We start from the raw sequence: 16,013 nt of genomic DNA, 5'->3' as shown, positions 1-16,013 counted from the left end.
TGTGAGTGAGGGCTGACAGTTGCTTTATTGTGAAATATAAGATGCTGTGGAATTGGAAAGAGCACAGAAAAACGTAGGACGATACGAATCCGCGCATGTGCACTACATACGGATAGTAAATGGGAAATTACGCTCGTTCCCGTCAGCCCCCGCCAAATGTCAGCTTGGTTTTCACGAGTAATAGTACGGCCCACAAACTTCGTTTGTTCCTTCCGAGCTCCTTTGTTCACACGCATCCTCCACTTGACTGCCATCTGGCGGTCGTAATCATTCGGCACGACTCGGCATGATTCGGAAGGTTCCTTCGTAGCATAGCGTACTAAGAATCGATGAATCGTTGGAACTTGGAATCGTCACGACTCGGAAACACGCAATCGTTCTTACGATTCTTTTGAACGACGATTCGTCCGTATCACGATTCGATTCTTACGATTCTTTATTTAGAGTCGTTCAAATGAACGACTCGTTCACGAATCGCCACAACTCTACTGTGTGGGGAGACGCTGACTAGAGCGGAGCGCTTGCTGCCTGTTGTTGTACGTTCGAGATGCCGCCCAAGACTAGCGGGAAGGCCGCCAAGAAGGCCGGCAAGGCGCAGAAGAACATTTCGAAGGGCGACAAGAAGAAGAAGCGCAAGAGGAAGGAGAGCTATGCCATCTACATCTACAAGGTGCTGAAGCAGGTGCACCCCGACACGGGCATCTCGTCGAAGGCGATGAGCATCATGAACAGCTTCGTGAACGACATTTTCGAGCGCATTGCGGCCGAGGCGTCTCGCCTGGCGCACTACAACAAGCGCTCGACCATCACGTCCCGCGAGATCCAGACGGCTGTGCGGCTCTTGCTGCCTGGCGAGCTGGCCAAGCACGCCGTGAGCGAGGGCACGAAGGCGGTGACCAAGTACACGAGCTCCAAGTAAGGAGGAGGTTGTTACTTCGGCTCTTGGAAGGAAGGAAGGAAGGAAGGAAGGAAGGAAGGAAGGAAGCTCCCTCCGTTGCGAGAGCGGCAAAACGGCCCTTTTCAGGGCCACCAAATTGCCTTTGCGGGAAGAGCGGAATTGTTTGTGTGTGTGTGAGTGAGTGAGTGAGTGAGTGAGTGAGAGGGGCGGCATAGCTACCCGGTTTGGTTGGTTGCGAGGCAGCTGGTGGTGCTGCTGTGCCGTGGTGGTGTGGTCTCGAATGTGGTTGTGGTTGTGGTTACTGGGGTACGGCCGCGAGGGTTTGGTTGCCGCCGGTGTGACGTGGAATGCGTGCACGAGTCTTGGCGTGGTTGTTTGTCGACACACAGATAGATCGATAGGAGGTGTTGGTGCTGTCTGTGGCGCTGATTCATGTCTTTGTCTCCGTCTGCCCGGTTAGTCACGTGACTGCAATTGAAAGTCCTCGCGATTGATTGATTGTTGGATGTCACCGTTACGGCCGTCTGTTGTCACATCATACATGATGGCGAGGGTGAAATGTTGTGTTGCCGTCGACTATTCCCTTTGCTGTACGGCGCGTTGGTGTGTGTGTGTTGGTGACGTTTTAAATGGACGTGTCGTACTATCATCCATTACGAAGTCGCCAAGAAATGTACGGGCGGGTGGGGTAGGCGACACGCACGGTGGTGTACCTATTTGGCCCTTGATTTGATGATAGCCGTTTCTGCAGTTTGACTGATGATTGATTGGACTGTTGTGCGCACGCACGTCATTCACGGTGCACGTGTGTTCGGTTGAGTACAGTAAGCGTGAGGCTAGACGACGACGGTCGTTGTTTGTTGTTATGGGCGTACACGCGTTTCGTTGGTCTGTGTCCCCCGGTGTGAAATGGCAGGTGTGTCGGTGATGTGATCCGATCCGGCGGCTCTGAGTAACTGTCAATATCGGCGCGGTACACCGGCGTCATGGCAACGTGTCGGTGTTCACACCAGTCGCACTGTGGCACCGTCGGCGCCGCGAACGGTGACGAAAGGCTGACCTTTGATCGGTCGAGTGTCGTGTCTGGGCAGAACGTGTGGAATGAGCAAAACTGTTGGGGACGGAAACAATGGTGGAGGAGGGGAACGGAAAGTAATAAAACAAACAAAATGGAGAAGCAATCACCGGAAAACGAAGCAGGGAAAAACGGAGAGGCGCTGTCTATAGCAACGGAACGTTCCCGTGCATTGCAGCCGCACTGAAAGGCGTTTACGGCGCGGCTGCAGGTGTCGGCCGTGGTGACGGCTGAATTGCATTGCCTTCCCGGATGAAACGTTCGCCGACATGGCTCGGAGGAGGAATCTATGAGAATGCGTTGCCCTTGCCTGCCGTTTCGTGTGCCCTCCTGTTGTGTACGCTGTTGTTGTCCGGTGTAGCGAAGGGTGTGTATGTAGGGGTGTGTGTGTGTTTAGTGGGGAATTGGAAGGTCGATAGCTGCCGTCACGGTCAAGATAACGCAGTCAAAGGTGTCGCGAAAAAGTGTGTTAGCCGTGGTTGGTTGGTTCGTGTGTTTTAAAGAGAATGGACGAGAGAGAGAAAGTAGGTGGAGAGTGCGTTGCGTGTTGCCTAACTGCGTCCGCGAATATGGCAGTAGTTGGTGGTGGGCGTGCCCTTGCATGTGGCCCGGAAGGCGTGTCCGTTTCGCGGTAGTGGCACCGCTGCTGGCATATTCGGGAGATGGGAGGGGCGCGAAAGGAGAAAGGAGACGCGGAGGCTTTTAAAGACGGGGAGGGCGCGTGTGGGTGGCTCGCGCTGCGCTCGGCGGTTGTGTTTGTGCAACAAATGTGTTGCCGGGAGGGGACCGTTGTTGTGGTGCGGTTGTAGCCTCAGACGCGGCCGGCAGTGAACGTGAGACGACGGATGCGGGCCGGGGCGGCGCATGTCGCCGGTGCCATGCCTTTTAAGAGCCGCGTGGTCGGGGGTGTGCGCACCGTGTGTCGTGTTGCGAGACAGCATCATTTGTGCTGCGTGGCGTGGCGTGGCGTGGGGGCGAGGAGAGCGAGCCGCGCGGTGTGCTTGTGCGCCGGAGAATGGCACACTGCGCCTGCCCGTTGAGGAGGCCGATGGCCGTGGTGTGGTGGAAATGGAGCGCGTCGGACGTGCACCAATGAGAAAGAGAAACAAAGCGGCGACAACGAACGAAAGGGGGAGGGAGGCCATTGTGTCACATGCGGCGGTGGGAGGAAAAAAAAAAAAACAAACAAACAAACAAACAAGAAACGAAGACGTAAGAAAGAGGAGAAACAACAAAGAGAATGAGTCGTGCGTTCGCGAGGGGGGGTGCGCGTGTAACTCCGGTACGCGCAGTGCCGGAGCCCAACGGCTGTGTCGTCGACGCCAGTGCTTGTCGGCCGAATGGGTGCGGGAATAGAGGCAGCGTCGGCACGGAGAAGCAAGCAAGAAGGAAGGACGCACGCGCGCTGCGGCGTTTGGCGCGGTTTGCGGCTGGCGCCTTTGGTGGCAACGGCCGGGACAAGCAGCGGTGTATGGTGGTGTGCGGGGCGGACAGGGGCGGCGGCGGTGGTGGACTGGGAGGAGGCGAGGCGGCGCCGACGGTGGCGTGTGGTACGGCGAAAACGGGACGGACGGACGGCGGATGTTGGAGAGGCGCCGCGCACGCAGACACATGGAAGGAAGGAAGGAACGAACGCAAGGGAACAAATGGAGGGGGCGAATGTGGAGATGCGGGCAGGCGGTGGTGTTTGTGGGCATGTGGTGGGGAGAAGGGCGGGGGCGGGAGGACAGAGGCGAGGCGACTGCGTGCTTGCTCGCTCGCTCGCGTGTCTTTTGTTTTTGTGTTTGTTTTTCCATCGTTTGGTCGCCTTGGAGCCTGTCGGTCCCGTCCGTGTGTGGCCACGCTTCGGGTGCGTGTATGTTTGTACGTTTCGTTTGTTCGTCTTCTGCAGCAGAGGCGGTGCGCGGCAGTGGGAACGCCTGCCTGGCGGCTGGGACGGCCAGCAAATGCGGTTGGATGGGCGGCCACAGCACCGCACCTGTGCCCAAGGAGGCGACGCTGGCGGCGGGGCCCCCTCGGATGCGGCCGGCTGGGGGCTGTGTGCGCTGCCGCTGCCGCTGCCGCCGCCGCCGCCGCCGCCGCCGCCGCCGCCGCCGCCGCCGCCGCCGCCGGTGCTGGTGCTGGTGCTGGTGCAGCAGCAACAACGACGAACAACGAGTAAGCAAGAAGAGGACGAAGCGGATGGCTGGTGGGTGAGTGCATTTATTTAGGCGGTCGACAAGGCAGTGCGTGATGTGGCGTTGTGACGGGGGTTTGCTCACGTGGCCTCGTTTGTGTTGATGCGCAGGAAGATGAGATGCGGGCAGACGCAGACGCGTACAGAGAGACGAGCCCGGTCTGCAGCAGGATGTGTGGCGCGGCGCGCCGAGTGCAGAGCAGCGCGCGCCGCCTGGGCCGGGCTGGGCCCGCCCGGCGGCGGGCCGCGCTGTTGTCGCGGACGTGAGCGCCCCCTGGCGGGTGGTCGGAGGCGGCGCGGTGGACGTGTGTCCGGTTGGCCAGTGCACATTGCGAGTGGCTGGCTGGCGGTCGGCGGCGAGACGGGAGAGGAGGTATGTGTCGCGGGCGCCTTTGCTGCGCTGCGTCGTTGCGTGCCTGGGCGTGCGCCTGTCGACTGTGTGTGACTGTGTTGGGCGTTGTGCCACGTACGTGTGTGCTCGGCCGAAGGCGTCGGAAGAAAAAGAGAGAGAGAGACGGGCGGGAAAGTGGGTCGGTGTGCGTGCGTCGCCCGTGATGCGATGATGTCGCGTCATGTCATGTCATGTCTTTGCGAAACGGCTGCCGAGAGGTGTGTGGTGGCGAGCGGGAATGTGCGTTTGGTGGTTGCCGGCCGGCCGGCAGTTGTTGGTGGTTCCTCCTGTGTGGTTGTTTGTGCTGCTTTGATGGCAACGTGGAAGGACGCCGGTTTTTCCGTGCCTTGCGTGTGGTTGTGTCGACGGTGACTGGTTGGGGGTGTGCGCCGATGCACGTGCCATGTTGTTATGTTTGGGTCGTGAGTGTGTTTTTGGCTGTGTTGTTGTGTACGGGAAGGGGGAGAGAGGAGGAGGCGGCGGCGGCGGCGGCGGCGGCGGGGGTGATAGTGCGTGCAGTAGTGCCGTTGCGACGGGCGTCGGGTGGAGCCGTGCGTAGTGGCGGAAAGGTGTAGGTTGCGGGAAGCGAGCCCGTCGCGTGTCGTCGTCGACGACGGGGTCGCGTGCGCTGTGAATCGAGAGTGGCGGGAAAGGGGCAGCGTGCCGCTGTGTCGTGGTCGTTAGCAGAGGCCTGTGTGCCTGTCCGTTTGTTTTCTGTCGGACGCTTGGTGCGAGGTGTTTGTTTTGTTTTGTTGCCGCCGCCGCGGTTGTTTTTGTTTGTCGGCTGTGCTGTGTCGGTGGGTCGGCGAGCTGTTTTGCGGTGCGTGAATGTGTTGGTGCAAAAGTGGCGGCGGCGTCATGGCTGCGACCGCGACGAGCCGCGGGCGCGCCATTGATGATGTTGAACACAGAGCGGCTGTGTGCAATGGGAGGCCTTGTGTACGGGTAGCGGTGTTGTCGTACGTGCATCCGGCCCGGTGCGGAAAGCGCCGTTGCGGTTGCGGGTTGCCTCTGGTCGCGACGTGTGGTGCTCGGCTTTGTGGGTTTTTTTGGTGCCCCTTTGGCCGGTGGGTGGTGTTTGTTGTTTTGTGTGTGTGTGTGTGTGTGTGTGTGTGGTCGGTCTCTTTGGCGCTCGGTATATATCTGCCTCCTGCTCGGTCTTGTTGTCGACGTCGTCTGTAGTTTTTTGCGGCTTGCCGACGACCGACCGACCGAACTACTACCTACCTGTGACAGCTACGTGTGGCGCCCGAAGGTGAACGTAACGTGACCTCGGCGCCCTTAGCCTAACCTAAGATGTCCGGCCGTAAGGTAGGTGCGGCCACCTGACGCCTCACGTCCGAACGCTTAACCTAACTTTGACGCCTAACCTAACTTTAACCCTTAACCTAACCCACGTCCACCTAACGTAACCTAACCTAACCCAAGCGACGCCAACCCTAACCTAAGGTGTTGTACACTGCGAATGTCGAAGGCATGTTATAGTCTTAGGTGGAGAGCACTACACGCAACAAGCGGCTACACGGGTAGCAGGGGTTGTGTGGCGTGGGCTGGGCGGTTTTGTTAGGTTAGATGGCCTTGGGCAAGTACAGAAAGGTGGCAACAGCAGCCTCAACGGGTGCGGGGACCAAGCAGCAATCGGTATCGTTTGTTAATTGTCAACTGTCGAAGCTGCGTTGGTACAGTACCGGAACCGCAAGCGCTGACAGAGAAAGCACCGAAGCTCTGCAATCGTGATAAGGTACAGAAAGCTGGCTGACGCCAGGGATAAATTCTGCCGAAATTGTCACAAAGGTACAGACGGTGTTTTAGAAAGGCTCGATTGCATGCAACCGGTGGTGGTGTGTTCGTCGCTGTTTGAGTAGTAGTTTTGATCCTGTAGTGAAGTAGAGGTGGATGGTTCCTGTGAAATATTGTGGGTGGAGGTTACACCCAACAACCGAGCTAGGTTTAATAATAATTGGCTCCTTTGACCGACCTCCCGACGCAGCAGCATTAGTGGCAGAACAACGGAGAGACGGATTTTGGAAACACATTTCACATACATTTTCCTCAGCATGTTAGGGTCTTAGGTGGAGATTTCAATTTACCCGATATAGACTGGGACACTCAGATGATGTTCAGGACGGGTGGTAGGGGGACAGAGAGCATCGAGTGACATTATACTGAGTGCACTGTCCGAAAATCACCTCGAGCAAAATGAACAGAGAACCGACTCGTGGAGATAACATCGTGGACCTACGGATGACAAACAGACCCGAACGTGTTTCGACTCTGTATGTGCAGAACAGGGACGCAGTGATCATAAGGCCGTTGCAGGGAGGACGGTGTATCTATCTGTTTTGGCTAGCAAGAGTAATAGAAGGCAGATTTGCAGACGACCCGACAGATGAAAAGGCAAATGCCTGTTCCGACACTGACAATGTTGAGTGTTCATGGAGAAAGTGCAAGGCAATGGTAAAAATGCGTTTTTAGACAGGTACGTGCCGAGTGTCGAACTGTGAGGGATGGGAAAAAAAACCCACCGTGGTATACTACAACAACAACGTTAGGAAACTGTTGCGAAAGCAAAGAGAGCTTCACCCAAAGTTTAAACGCAGCCAAAACCTCCGAGACAAACAGAAGCTAAACGATGTCCAAAGTGTGAGCGTAAGGAGGGCTATGCGTGAAGCGTTCAGTGAATTCGAAAGTAGAACAAACCCTATGTACCGACGTTGACAGAAAATGCTAGGACGTTCCGGTCTTGCGTTGAATCAGTAAGTGGCTCGAAACAGCATATCCAGACACTCCGGCATGGTGATGGCATTGAAACAGAGGATGACACGCGTAAAGCTGTGAAATACCTAAACACCTGTTTCCAAAGCTGTTTCACAGAGGACGGACCGCACTGCAGTTCCGTCTCTAAATGCTCGCACGAACGAGAAACCGGCTGACATCGAAATAAGTGTCCAAGTCCAAGGAGGAATGGGAAAGTCCGCCGGACCCGACGGGATTACCAATTCGCGATTCCTACACAGGGTACGCGAAACAACCTGCCCCCCTTCTAACAGCCGTGTACCGCAAGTCTCTGGAGAGGAAGGGAGGGTTCCAAATGATTGGAAAAGAGCACAGGTAGTCCCAGTCGTCGAGCAGATGCGCAAAAACCATAGACCCATATCTCTGACGTCGATGTGTTGTAGAACATGTTGTTTGCTCGAGTATCATGTCGTTTGTGGAAACTCCAGAGTCTACTATGTAGGAATCCATGTTGGATTCCGGAAACAGCGATCGTGTGTGAGACCCCCAGCTCGCTTTATTTGCGCATGAGACCCAGAAAATATGAGATACAGGCTCCCAGGTGGATGCCATTGTCGTTGACGTCCGGAAGGCGTTCGATACAGCTCCGCACCGTCGCCTGATAAACGACGTAAGAGTCTACAGAATATCAGACCAACTGTGTGGCTGGATTGACGAGATGTTAGCAGACGGAACACAGCATGTTGTTATCAATGGAGAGACAGACGTCTACAGACGTTAAAGTAACCCCTGGCGTGCCACGGGGGAGTGTTATGGGACCATTGCTTTTCACAATTCATATCATATAAATGAGCTAGTAGATAGTGCCGGACGTTCCATGCGTCGTTTCGCGGATGATGTGCTGTATGTAGTATACAGAGAGGTTGCAGGACGATCGGCAGCGGATAGGCACCCGGTGCAGGGAGTGGCAACTGTCCCCTTAACATAGACAAATGTGATGTATTGCGAATATACAGAAAGAAGGATCGTTTATTGTATGATTGATTATATGATAGCGGGACAAACACTGGTAGCTGTGACGTCTGTAAAATATGTATCTGGGAGTATGCGTGCGGAATGATTTGGAAGTGGAATGATGATCAGATAAAAGTAATTGTTGGTAAGGCGGGTACCAGGTTGAGATGCACTGGGAGAATGCTTAGCAAAAATGTAGTCCATCAACAAAGGAGGTGGCTTACAAAAACACGCGTTCGACCGACCCATACGTGAGTGTTGCCCACCAGTGTGGGATGCGTAGCAGGTCGGGTTGACGGAGGAGATAGAGAAAGGTCCAACGTTTCGTCACAGGGTTATGTGGTAACCGTGATAGTTAAGTGGCAGACTCTGCAAGGGAGGCGCTCTCTGCATCGCGGTGTAGCTTGCTCGCCAGGTTTTCGAGAGGGTGCGTTTCCGGATGAGGTATCGAATATATTGCTTCCCCGTACGTATATACCTCCCGAGGAGATCCCGAATGTAGTAAAAGTAGAGAGATTCGAGCGCGCACGGAGGCTTTCAGACAGTCGTTGTTCCCGCGAACCATACGCGACTGGAACGGCAAAGGGAGGCAATGACGACAGTGGCACGTAACGTAAAAAGTGCCCTCCGCCACACACCGTTGGGTGGCTTGCGGCGTATAAATGTAGGAGGTCGGCTGTCGTGTGTGCTTGGAGGCAGATTCGGTGTGTCTGTAGTTGCGGACGGCGGTCAGCCCCCCTCGCGTAAGCGGCGAGGGGCGGCGGCGCTCGGTTGGCCGGTGCCGATGTTGCGCAGGCGGCGCCCGTTTTGTTTGCGGCGGGCAATTTTGTGAGAAAGGGGCGCGAATGTTGGCGGGCGAGGTGGCCCGACGGCTGCGGGCCGATCGGGAAACGGTGGGAGGGCGATGGGGCGGCGGAGGTGCGTTTGCACGGCCGGCATCGCCGCACGCCTCCGCTTGTGTGGCTGTGGCGGCGGCCGCGCTGGCCGGGCTGGCGCGGCGACGGTGTGGCACTTTTGCCGAAGGTTTGGCCATTGTGGCGGGTCGTCGGCTGGGGCTGTGGGGGCGGCATGTGGGCGGGGGCGGCGATTCTCGGCGGGCCGAGCCAGGCTGTAGCGCGCGGTAGCTGCAGTTTGGCCGTGGTTTGCGGCGCTGCCGTGGCGACTGGTTGGCGACTGTGGTGTGGCCGTGTGTAGCCCCATCCTCGGTGGTTTGAACGGCGCGGGTGGTTGCGGCGCAGGTTTGGGGCTGGTCCGCACAGGCTGTCGGACGTTGGGCGGTAGCAAGCGCGGGAGGCGCGGCGCGGCGGCGCGCAGAGTGGCGGCCGCTCTCTCGGCCGTCCGCGCCCGCCCGCGACACTGGCTGGGCCTGGCGGCGCGGCGGCTATTCTCTGCCGCCGTGCTTGCCGCCTGCCGCTCTCGCTCTCGCTCTCGTGTGTGTACGCGCGTCGTCGAAATAATGGCAGATCAGGCGGCTACGAACGAGACTGCTGCGGCACCCGCCGCCACCGGCACGACGAAGAAGGCCAAGTCTGCGGCGTCTGCGAAGAAGCCGCGCGCCAAGCCTGCGCACCCGCGCACCTCTGAGATGGTGACGGCCGCCATCAAGAGTCTGAAGGAGCGCGGCGGCTCGTCGCTGCAGGCGATCAAGAAGACATTGCCGCGCACTACAAGCTGGACGCGGAGAAGCTGGCGCCCTTTATCAAGAAGTACCTCAAGTCGGCCGTCGTGGCTGGCGAGCTGGTGCAGACGAAGGGGAAGGGCGCGTCCGGCTCTTTCAAGCTTGCCGGCGCCGGCGGCGGGGCGGCCGAGGGCGGCAAGGCCCGTGCCGGCGGTGCGAAGAAGAAGCGCGCCGCTCCGGCCAGCAAGGAGAAGAAGGGCGCCCGTGCGGCCGGCGCAAAGAAGGCTGGTGGCGTGAAGGCGGCGACCGGTCGGAAGGCGGGCGCCGCCAAGAAGGCGTCTGCGGCGTCGGCGGCTCCCGCGGGTGCGAAGAAGGCGGCTGCGGCCAAGCCGGCCAAGGCCAAGTCGCCGTCGAAGGCGAAGAAGGCCGCGAAGGTTCCGACGAAGAAGCCGAAGGCGCCGCGCCCGAAGAAGGCGACGACGCCGTCTAAGGCGAAGGCTTCGCCCAAGAAGAAGAAGTGAAGTTAAAGTAAAGAAAGGAAAGGGGAAGGAAGGGAAGGGCTGGCGCTTGACCCCGTCGTCCCCCACCCCCCTCCCCCGCGTCGTCTAGTGGCGCGCGATGGCACGGCTGCGCGCGGCCCAAAACGGCCCTTCTCAGGGCCATCAGAGGACGTCGGGAAGGCGTTGATTGTCGTGCTTGGCGCGTTGTGTTGTCTTGTTTGGGTGGCCGTGCGTGCATGCGCCGGGTGTGTGTGTGTGTGTGTGTGTGTGTGTGTGGTTGGTTGGTGTTTGTGTGGCGTTTCTGTATGACCCTTGTGGGTACTGTGTGCGTGCCGTGGTGGTTGGATTGTGGGGCCGGTGGCGGTAGGCGGCGGCGCGCGGTAGCGGAGCGGTTGTGGCCGTTTTGTTTTGTGTTTTGTATTTTGTGCGGCGGCCGACGGTTGGTTTCTCATGTTTCTGGAGACTCTGTTTGTTTGCTTGCTTTGCGGATGGCGCGTCTTGTTTGTTATGTGTGTGTCCTCTCTGTGTGAAAGGGGGACGGGGACGTTGAGACGTGGAAGTGGCCGGCGGGAATTGGGAAGGCGCGGTGGCGCCTCGGAGACGGCGGCGGCCAGCCACCCGTGGTGACGTCGTCCGGCTGTTTGTTTGTGTGTATTTGAAGGGGTGGGGTGGGATGACGTCGATTGTGATTGTTGGCGAGAGCGGCTGTGTACGGGAGGGAGGGTGGGGAATTGTGGTGGTTGTTTTAACGGGGCTAGAGAGAGAGGCTGGGCGGCAAGACCGACAAAAGTTTTGCTCGCGACGGAGAGATGTTAGTGGCCCTGAAAAGGGCCGTTTTTTTTGTGTTGCGCGCGTGCGGTGCCGTGCCGCGGCTAAGCGGTTTAGGCGCGCTCGCCGCGGATGCGGCGCGCGAGCTGGATGTCCTTGGGCATGATGGTGACGCGCTTGGCGTGGATTGCGCACAGGTTGGTGTCTTCGAAGAGGCCGACGAGGTAGGCCTCGCTGGCCTCCTGCAGGGCCATGACTGCGGAGCTCTGGAAGCGCAGGTCGGTCTTGAAGTCCTGGGCGATCTCGCGCACTAGGCGCTGGAACGGCAGCTTGCGGATGAGCAGCTCTGTGCTCTTCTGGTAGCGCCTGATTTCTCGCAGGGCGACGGTGCCCGGCCTGTAGCGGTGGGGCTTCTTGACGCCGCCGGTGGCGGGCGCGCTCTTCCTCGCCGCCTTGGTGGCGAGCTGTTTGCGCGGCGCCTTTCCGCCGGTGGACTTGCGGGCCGTTTGCTTTGTGCGGGCCATAGCGGTTAGCGGTGCGTGCGGTAGCGAAGCGTCCGGTGCTGCCTTGACAACGGGCCCGCGCGGGCCCGTGCTGCGCTTATATGCCCTCGGTGCGCGTGGTGGGGGGAGGGCGGGCCAGAGTCTATATAGGGGGGCGGCGCGCGCTCACGGCGCACCGTAGCCGACTCGCTAGCGCCGGGTGAGGAGCTGCCGCTTGTGCTTTTTTTGTTGCTTGAGGAGGAGGAAGAATGACAGGCCGCGGCAAGGGAGGAAAGGGGCTGGGCAAGGGTGGCGCCAAGCGGCACCGCAAGGTGTTGCGCGACAACATCCAGGGCATCACGAAGCCCGCCATCCGCCGCCTGGCTCGCAGGGGCGGCGTGAAGCGCATCTCTGGTCTGATCTACGAGGAGACCCGCGGAGTGCTGAAGGTGTTCCTGGAGAACGTGATCCGCGACGCGGTGACGTACACTGAGCACGCCAAGCGCAAGACTGTGACGGCCATGGACGTGGTGTACGCCCTGAAGAGGCAGGGGCGCACCCTGTACGGTTTCGGCGGTTAGGCAGGCAGCCGGTGTGCTGTGCTGTGGCCTTCCCGCGGCCGTGCCGTTGCCCGTGCTTGGTGGGAGAGACGAAAAACGGCCCTTTTCAGGGCCACCACACTGTTCGGAAATTGAAAAGTGCGAAAGGGTCTGTGTTGCCTGCCTGCCTCTGTGTGTGTGTGTTTGTTGTTGTTGTTGTTGTTGTTGTGCGCCTCTGTTGCTTTGCGTGCGTGCGTTCCGTTTGGAGTTTCGACGTGACGTGTGTGATGATGGATGCGGGAGGGCGCGGCTGAGTCCGGTGTGTGCGTGGTTTGTTTGTGGCGCGGGCCGGATCATCGATCGGATCAGCTGTTTGGTTTGGTTTGGTTTGTCCTGTGCCTGTGTGTTTGGAGAGCGCGCGCGGCGGCCCGCGTGTCGTCCGTCGTCGGGCCGTTACGCGCTCTTTTAATTATGAACATATTAACAATGATCACATCACATTATTGGTGTATTGATGTCGTTGTCGTTGTTTGGAACGCGACTGTGCGTGCGTGGAGGGGTGCAGAAAAAATGTGTGTGTGTTCGGCCACACGGGCTGTGGACAAGATGGCGGACGTGCGCCGGCGCTGTGGACGTTGTTGTAAAGTGCGGCGAGGACGACGGAAACTTTGCTTTGGACGTAGGTTTGTGTGGTGGCCCTGAAAAGGGCCGATTGTTGTGAGGCGAGCCGGCAAGGCAAAGGCGCGTTTGCGTTTGCGTGCAGGGAGCACGCAAGCGCAGCGCCGCGGTCCCTGTTTAGGCCTTCTTCTCGGTCTTCTTTGGCAGCAGGACGGCCTGGATGTTGGGCAGGACACCACCCTGTGCGATGGTGACGCCCGACAAGAGCTTGTTGAGCTCCTCGTCGTTGCGGATGGCGAGCTGCAGGTGGCGCGGGATGATGCGCGTCTTCTTGTTGTCGCGGGCCGCGTTTCCGGCCAGCTCGAGCACCTCAGCCGCGAGGTACTCCATGACGGCGGCGAGGTAGACGGGCGCCCCGGCGCCGACGCGCTCGGCGTAGTTTCCCTTGCGCAGGAGGCGGTGGATTCTGCCGACCGGGAACTGGAGCCCAGCCCTGCTTGAGCGGGACTTTGACTTGCCCTTGACTTTGCCTCCCTTTCCGCGTCCGGACATGGCGTTTGGCTAGTGGCGTAAGCGCTAAACACGTAACCGTAACGGTGCGAGCCGCAGCGAGTCGAGCAGCGGAGTGCGTGCGTGTGCCGGCGGCGGCGGGGTGGGGGTCCCTTTATGGGCTCGGGTGCGGCGGCCGGTTGCGCGCGCGCCCCATTGGTCGGCGGCCGCAACAGGGCGAGCTGGTAAAGGTGCGGTGTTGCGGTAGCGGCGGGTGCCACTGTGTGGGGAGACGCTGACTAGAGCGGAGCGCTTGCTGCCTGTTGTTGTACGTTCGAGATGCCGCCCAAGACTAGCGGGAAGGCCGCCAAGAAGGCCGGCAAGGCGCAGAAGAACATTTCGAAGGGCGACAAGAAGAAGAAGCGCAAGAGGAAGGAGAGCTATGCCATCTACATCTACAAGGTGCTGAAGCAGGTGCACCCCGACACGGGCATCTCGTCGAAGGCGATGAGCATCATGAACAGCTTCGTGAACGACATTTTCGAGCGCATTGCGGCCGAGGCGTCTCGCCTGGCGCACTACAACAAGCGCTCGACCATCACGTCCCGCGAGATCCAGACGGCTGTGCGGCTCTTGCTGCCTGGCGAGCTGGCCAAGCACGCCGTGAGCGAGGGCACGAAGGCGGTGACCAAGTACACGAGCTCCAAGTAAGGAGGAGGTTGTTACTTCGGCTCTTGGAAGGAAGGAAGGAAGGAAGGAAGGAAGGAAGCTCCCTCCGTTGCGAGAGCGGCAAAACGGCCCTTTTCAGGGCCACCAAATTGCCTTTGCGGGAAGAGCGGAATTGTTTGTGTGTGTGTGAGTGAGTGAGTGAGTGAGTGAGTGAGAGGGGCGGCATAGCTACCCGGTTTGGTTGGTTGCGAGGCAGCTGGTGGTGCTGCTGTGCCGTGGTGGTGTGGTCTCGAATGTGGTTGTGGTTGTGGTTACTGGGGTACGGCCGCGAGGGTTTGGTTGCCGCCGGTGTGACGTGGAATGCGTGCACGAGTCTTGGCGTGGTTGTTTGTCGACACACAGATAGATCGATAGGAGGTGTTGGTGCTGTCTGTGGCGCTGATTCATGTCTTTGTCTCCGTCTGCCCGGTTAGTCACGTGACTGCAATTGAAAGTCCTCGCGATTGATTGATTGTTGGATGTCACCGTTACGGCCGTCTGTTGTCACATCATACATGATGGCGAGGGTGAAATGTTGTGTTGCCGTCGACTATTCCCTTTGCTGTACGGCGCGTTGGTGTGTGTGTGTTGGTGACGTTTTAAATGGACGTGTCGTACTATCATCCATTACGAAGTCGCCAAGAAATGTACGGGCGGGTGGGGTAGGCGACACGCACGGTGGTGTACCTATTTGGCCCTTGATTTGATGATAGCCGTTTCTGCAGTTTGACTGATGATTGATTGGACTGTTGTGCGCACGCACGTCATTCACGGTGCACGTGTGTTCGGTTGAGTACAGTAAGCGTGAGGCTAGACGACGACGGTCGTTGTTTGTTGTTATGGGCGTACACGCGTTTCGTTGGTCTGTGTCCCCCGGTGTGAAATGGCAGGTGTGTCGGTGATGTGATCCGATCCGGCGGCTCTGAGTAACTGTCAATATCGGCGCGGTACACCGGCGTCATGGCAACGTGTCGGTGTTCACACCAGTCGCACTGTGGCACCGTCGGCGCCGCGAACGGTGACGAAAGGCTGACCTTTGATCGGTCGAGTGTCGTGTCTGGGCAGAACGTGTGGAATGAGCAAAACTGTTGGGGACGGAAACAATGGTGGAGGAGGGGAACGGAAAGTAATAAAACAAACAAAATGGAGAAGCAATCACCGGAAAACGAAGCAGGGAAAAACGGAGAGGCGCTGTCTATAGCAACGGAACGTTCCCGTGCATTGCAGCCGCACTGAAAGGCGTTTACGGCGCGGCTGCAGGTGTCGGCCGTGGTGACGGCTGAATTGCATTGCCTTCCCGGATGAAACGTTCGCCGACATGGCTCGGAGGAGGAATCTATGAGAATGCGTTGCCCTTGCCTGCCGTTTCGTGTGCCCTCCTGTTGTGTACGCTGTTGTTGTCCGGTGTAGCGAAGGGTGTGTATGTAGGGGTGTGTGTGTGTTTAGTGGGGAATTGGAAGGTCGATAGCTGCCGTCACGGTCAAGATAACGCAGTCAAAGGTGTCGCGAAAAAGTGTGTTAGCCGTGGTTGGTTGGTTCGTGTGTTTTAAAGAGAATGGACGAGAGAGAGAAAGTAGGTGGAGAGTGCGTTGCGTGTTGCCTAACTGCGTCCGCGAATATGGCAGTAGTTGGTGGTGGGCGTGCCCTTGCATGTGGCCCGGAAGGCGTGTCCGTTTCGCGGTAGTGGCACCGCTGCTGGCATATTCGGGAGATGGGAGGGGCGCGAAAGGAGAAAGGAGACGCGGAGGCTTTTAAAGACGGGGAGGGCGCGTGTGGGTGGCTCGCGCTGCGCTCGGCGGTTGTGTTTGTGCAACAAATGTGTTGCCGGGAGGGGACCGTTGTTGTGGTGCGGTTGTAGCCTCAGACGCGGCCGGCAGTGAACGTGAGACGACGGATGCGGGCCGGGGCGGCGCATGTCGCCGGTGCCATGCCTTTTAAGAGCCGCGTGGTCGGGGGTGTGCGCACCGTGTGTCGTGTTGCGAGACAGCATCATTTGTGCTG

At 58.7% G+C, this 16,013-nt stretch overlaps 1 protein-coding gene across 1 annotated transcript; it reads right to left on the bottom strand.

Moving 5' to 3' along the window:
• Positions 1-4,729: 4,729 nt before the first annotated feature.
• On the bottom strand, positions 4,730-5,509 carry LOC126222717 (uncharacterized). Its single transcript, XM_049942187.1, has one exon. The coding sequence runs from the start codon at positions 5,507-5,509 to the stop codon at positions 4,730-4,732; it is 780 nt and encodes a 259-aa protein (XP_049798144.1).
• Positions 5,510-16,013: the final 10,504 nt, after the last annotated feature.

Source organism: Schistocerca nitens, unplaced genomic scaffold (genome assembly GCF_023898315.1).
Source record: "Schistocerca nitens isolate TAMUIC-IGC-003100 unplaced genomic scaffold, iqSchNite1.1 HiC_scaffold_244, whole genome shotgun sequence".
NCBI lineage: Eukaryota > Metazoa > Arthropoda > Insecta > Orthoptera > Acrididae > Schistocerca > Schistocerca nitens.
This window is presented reverse-complemented; position numbering and strand designations above follow the sequence as displayed.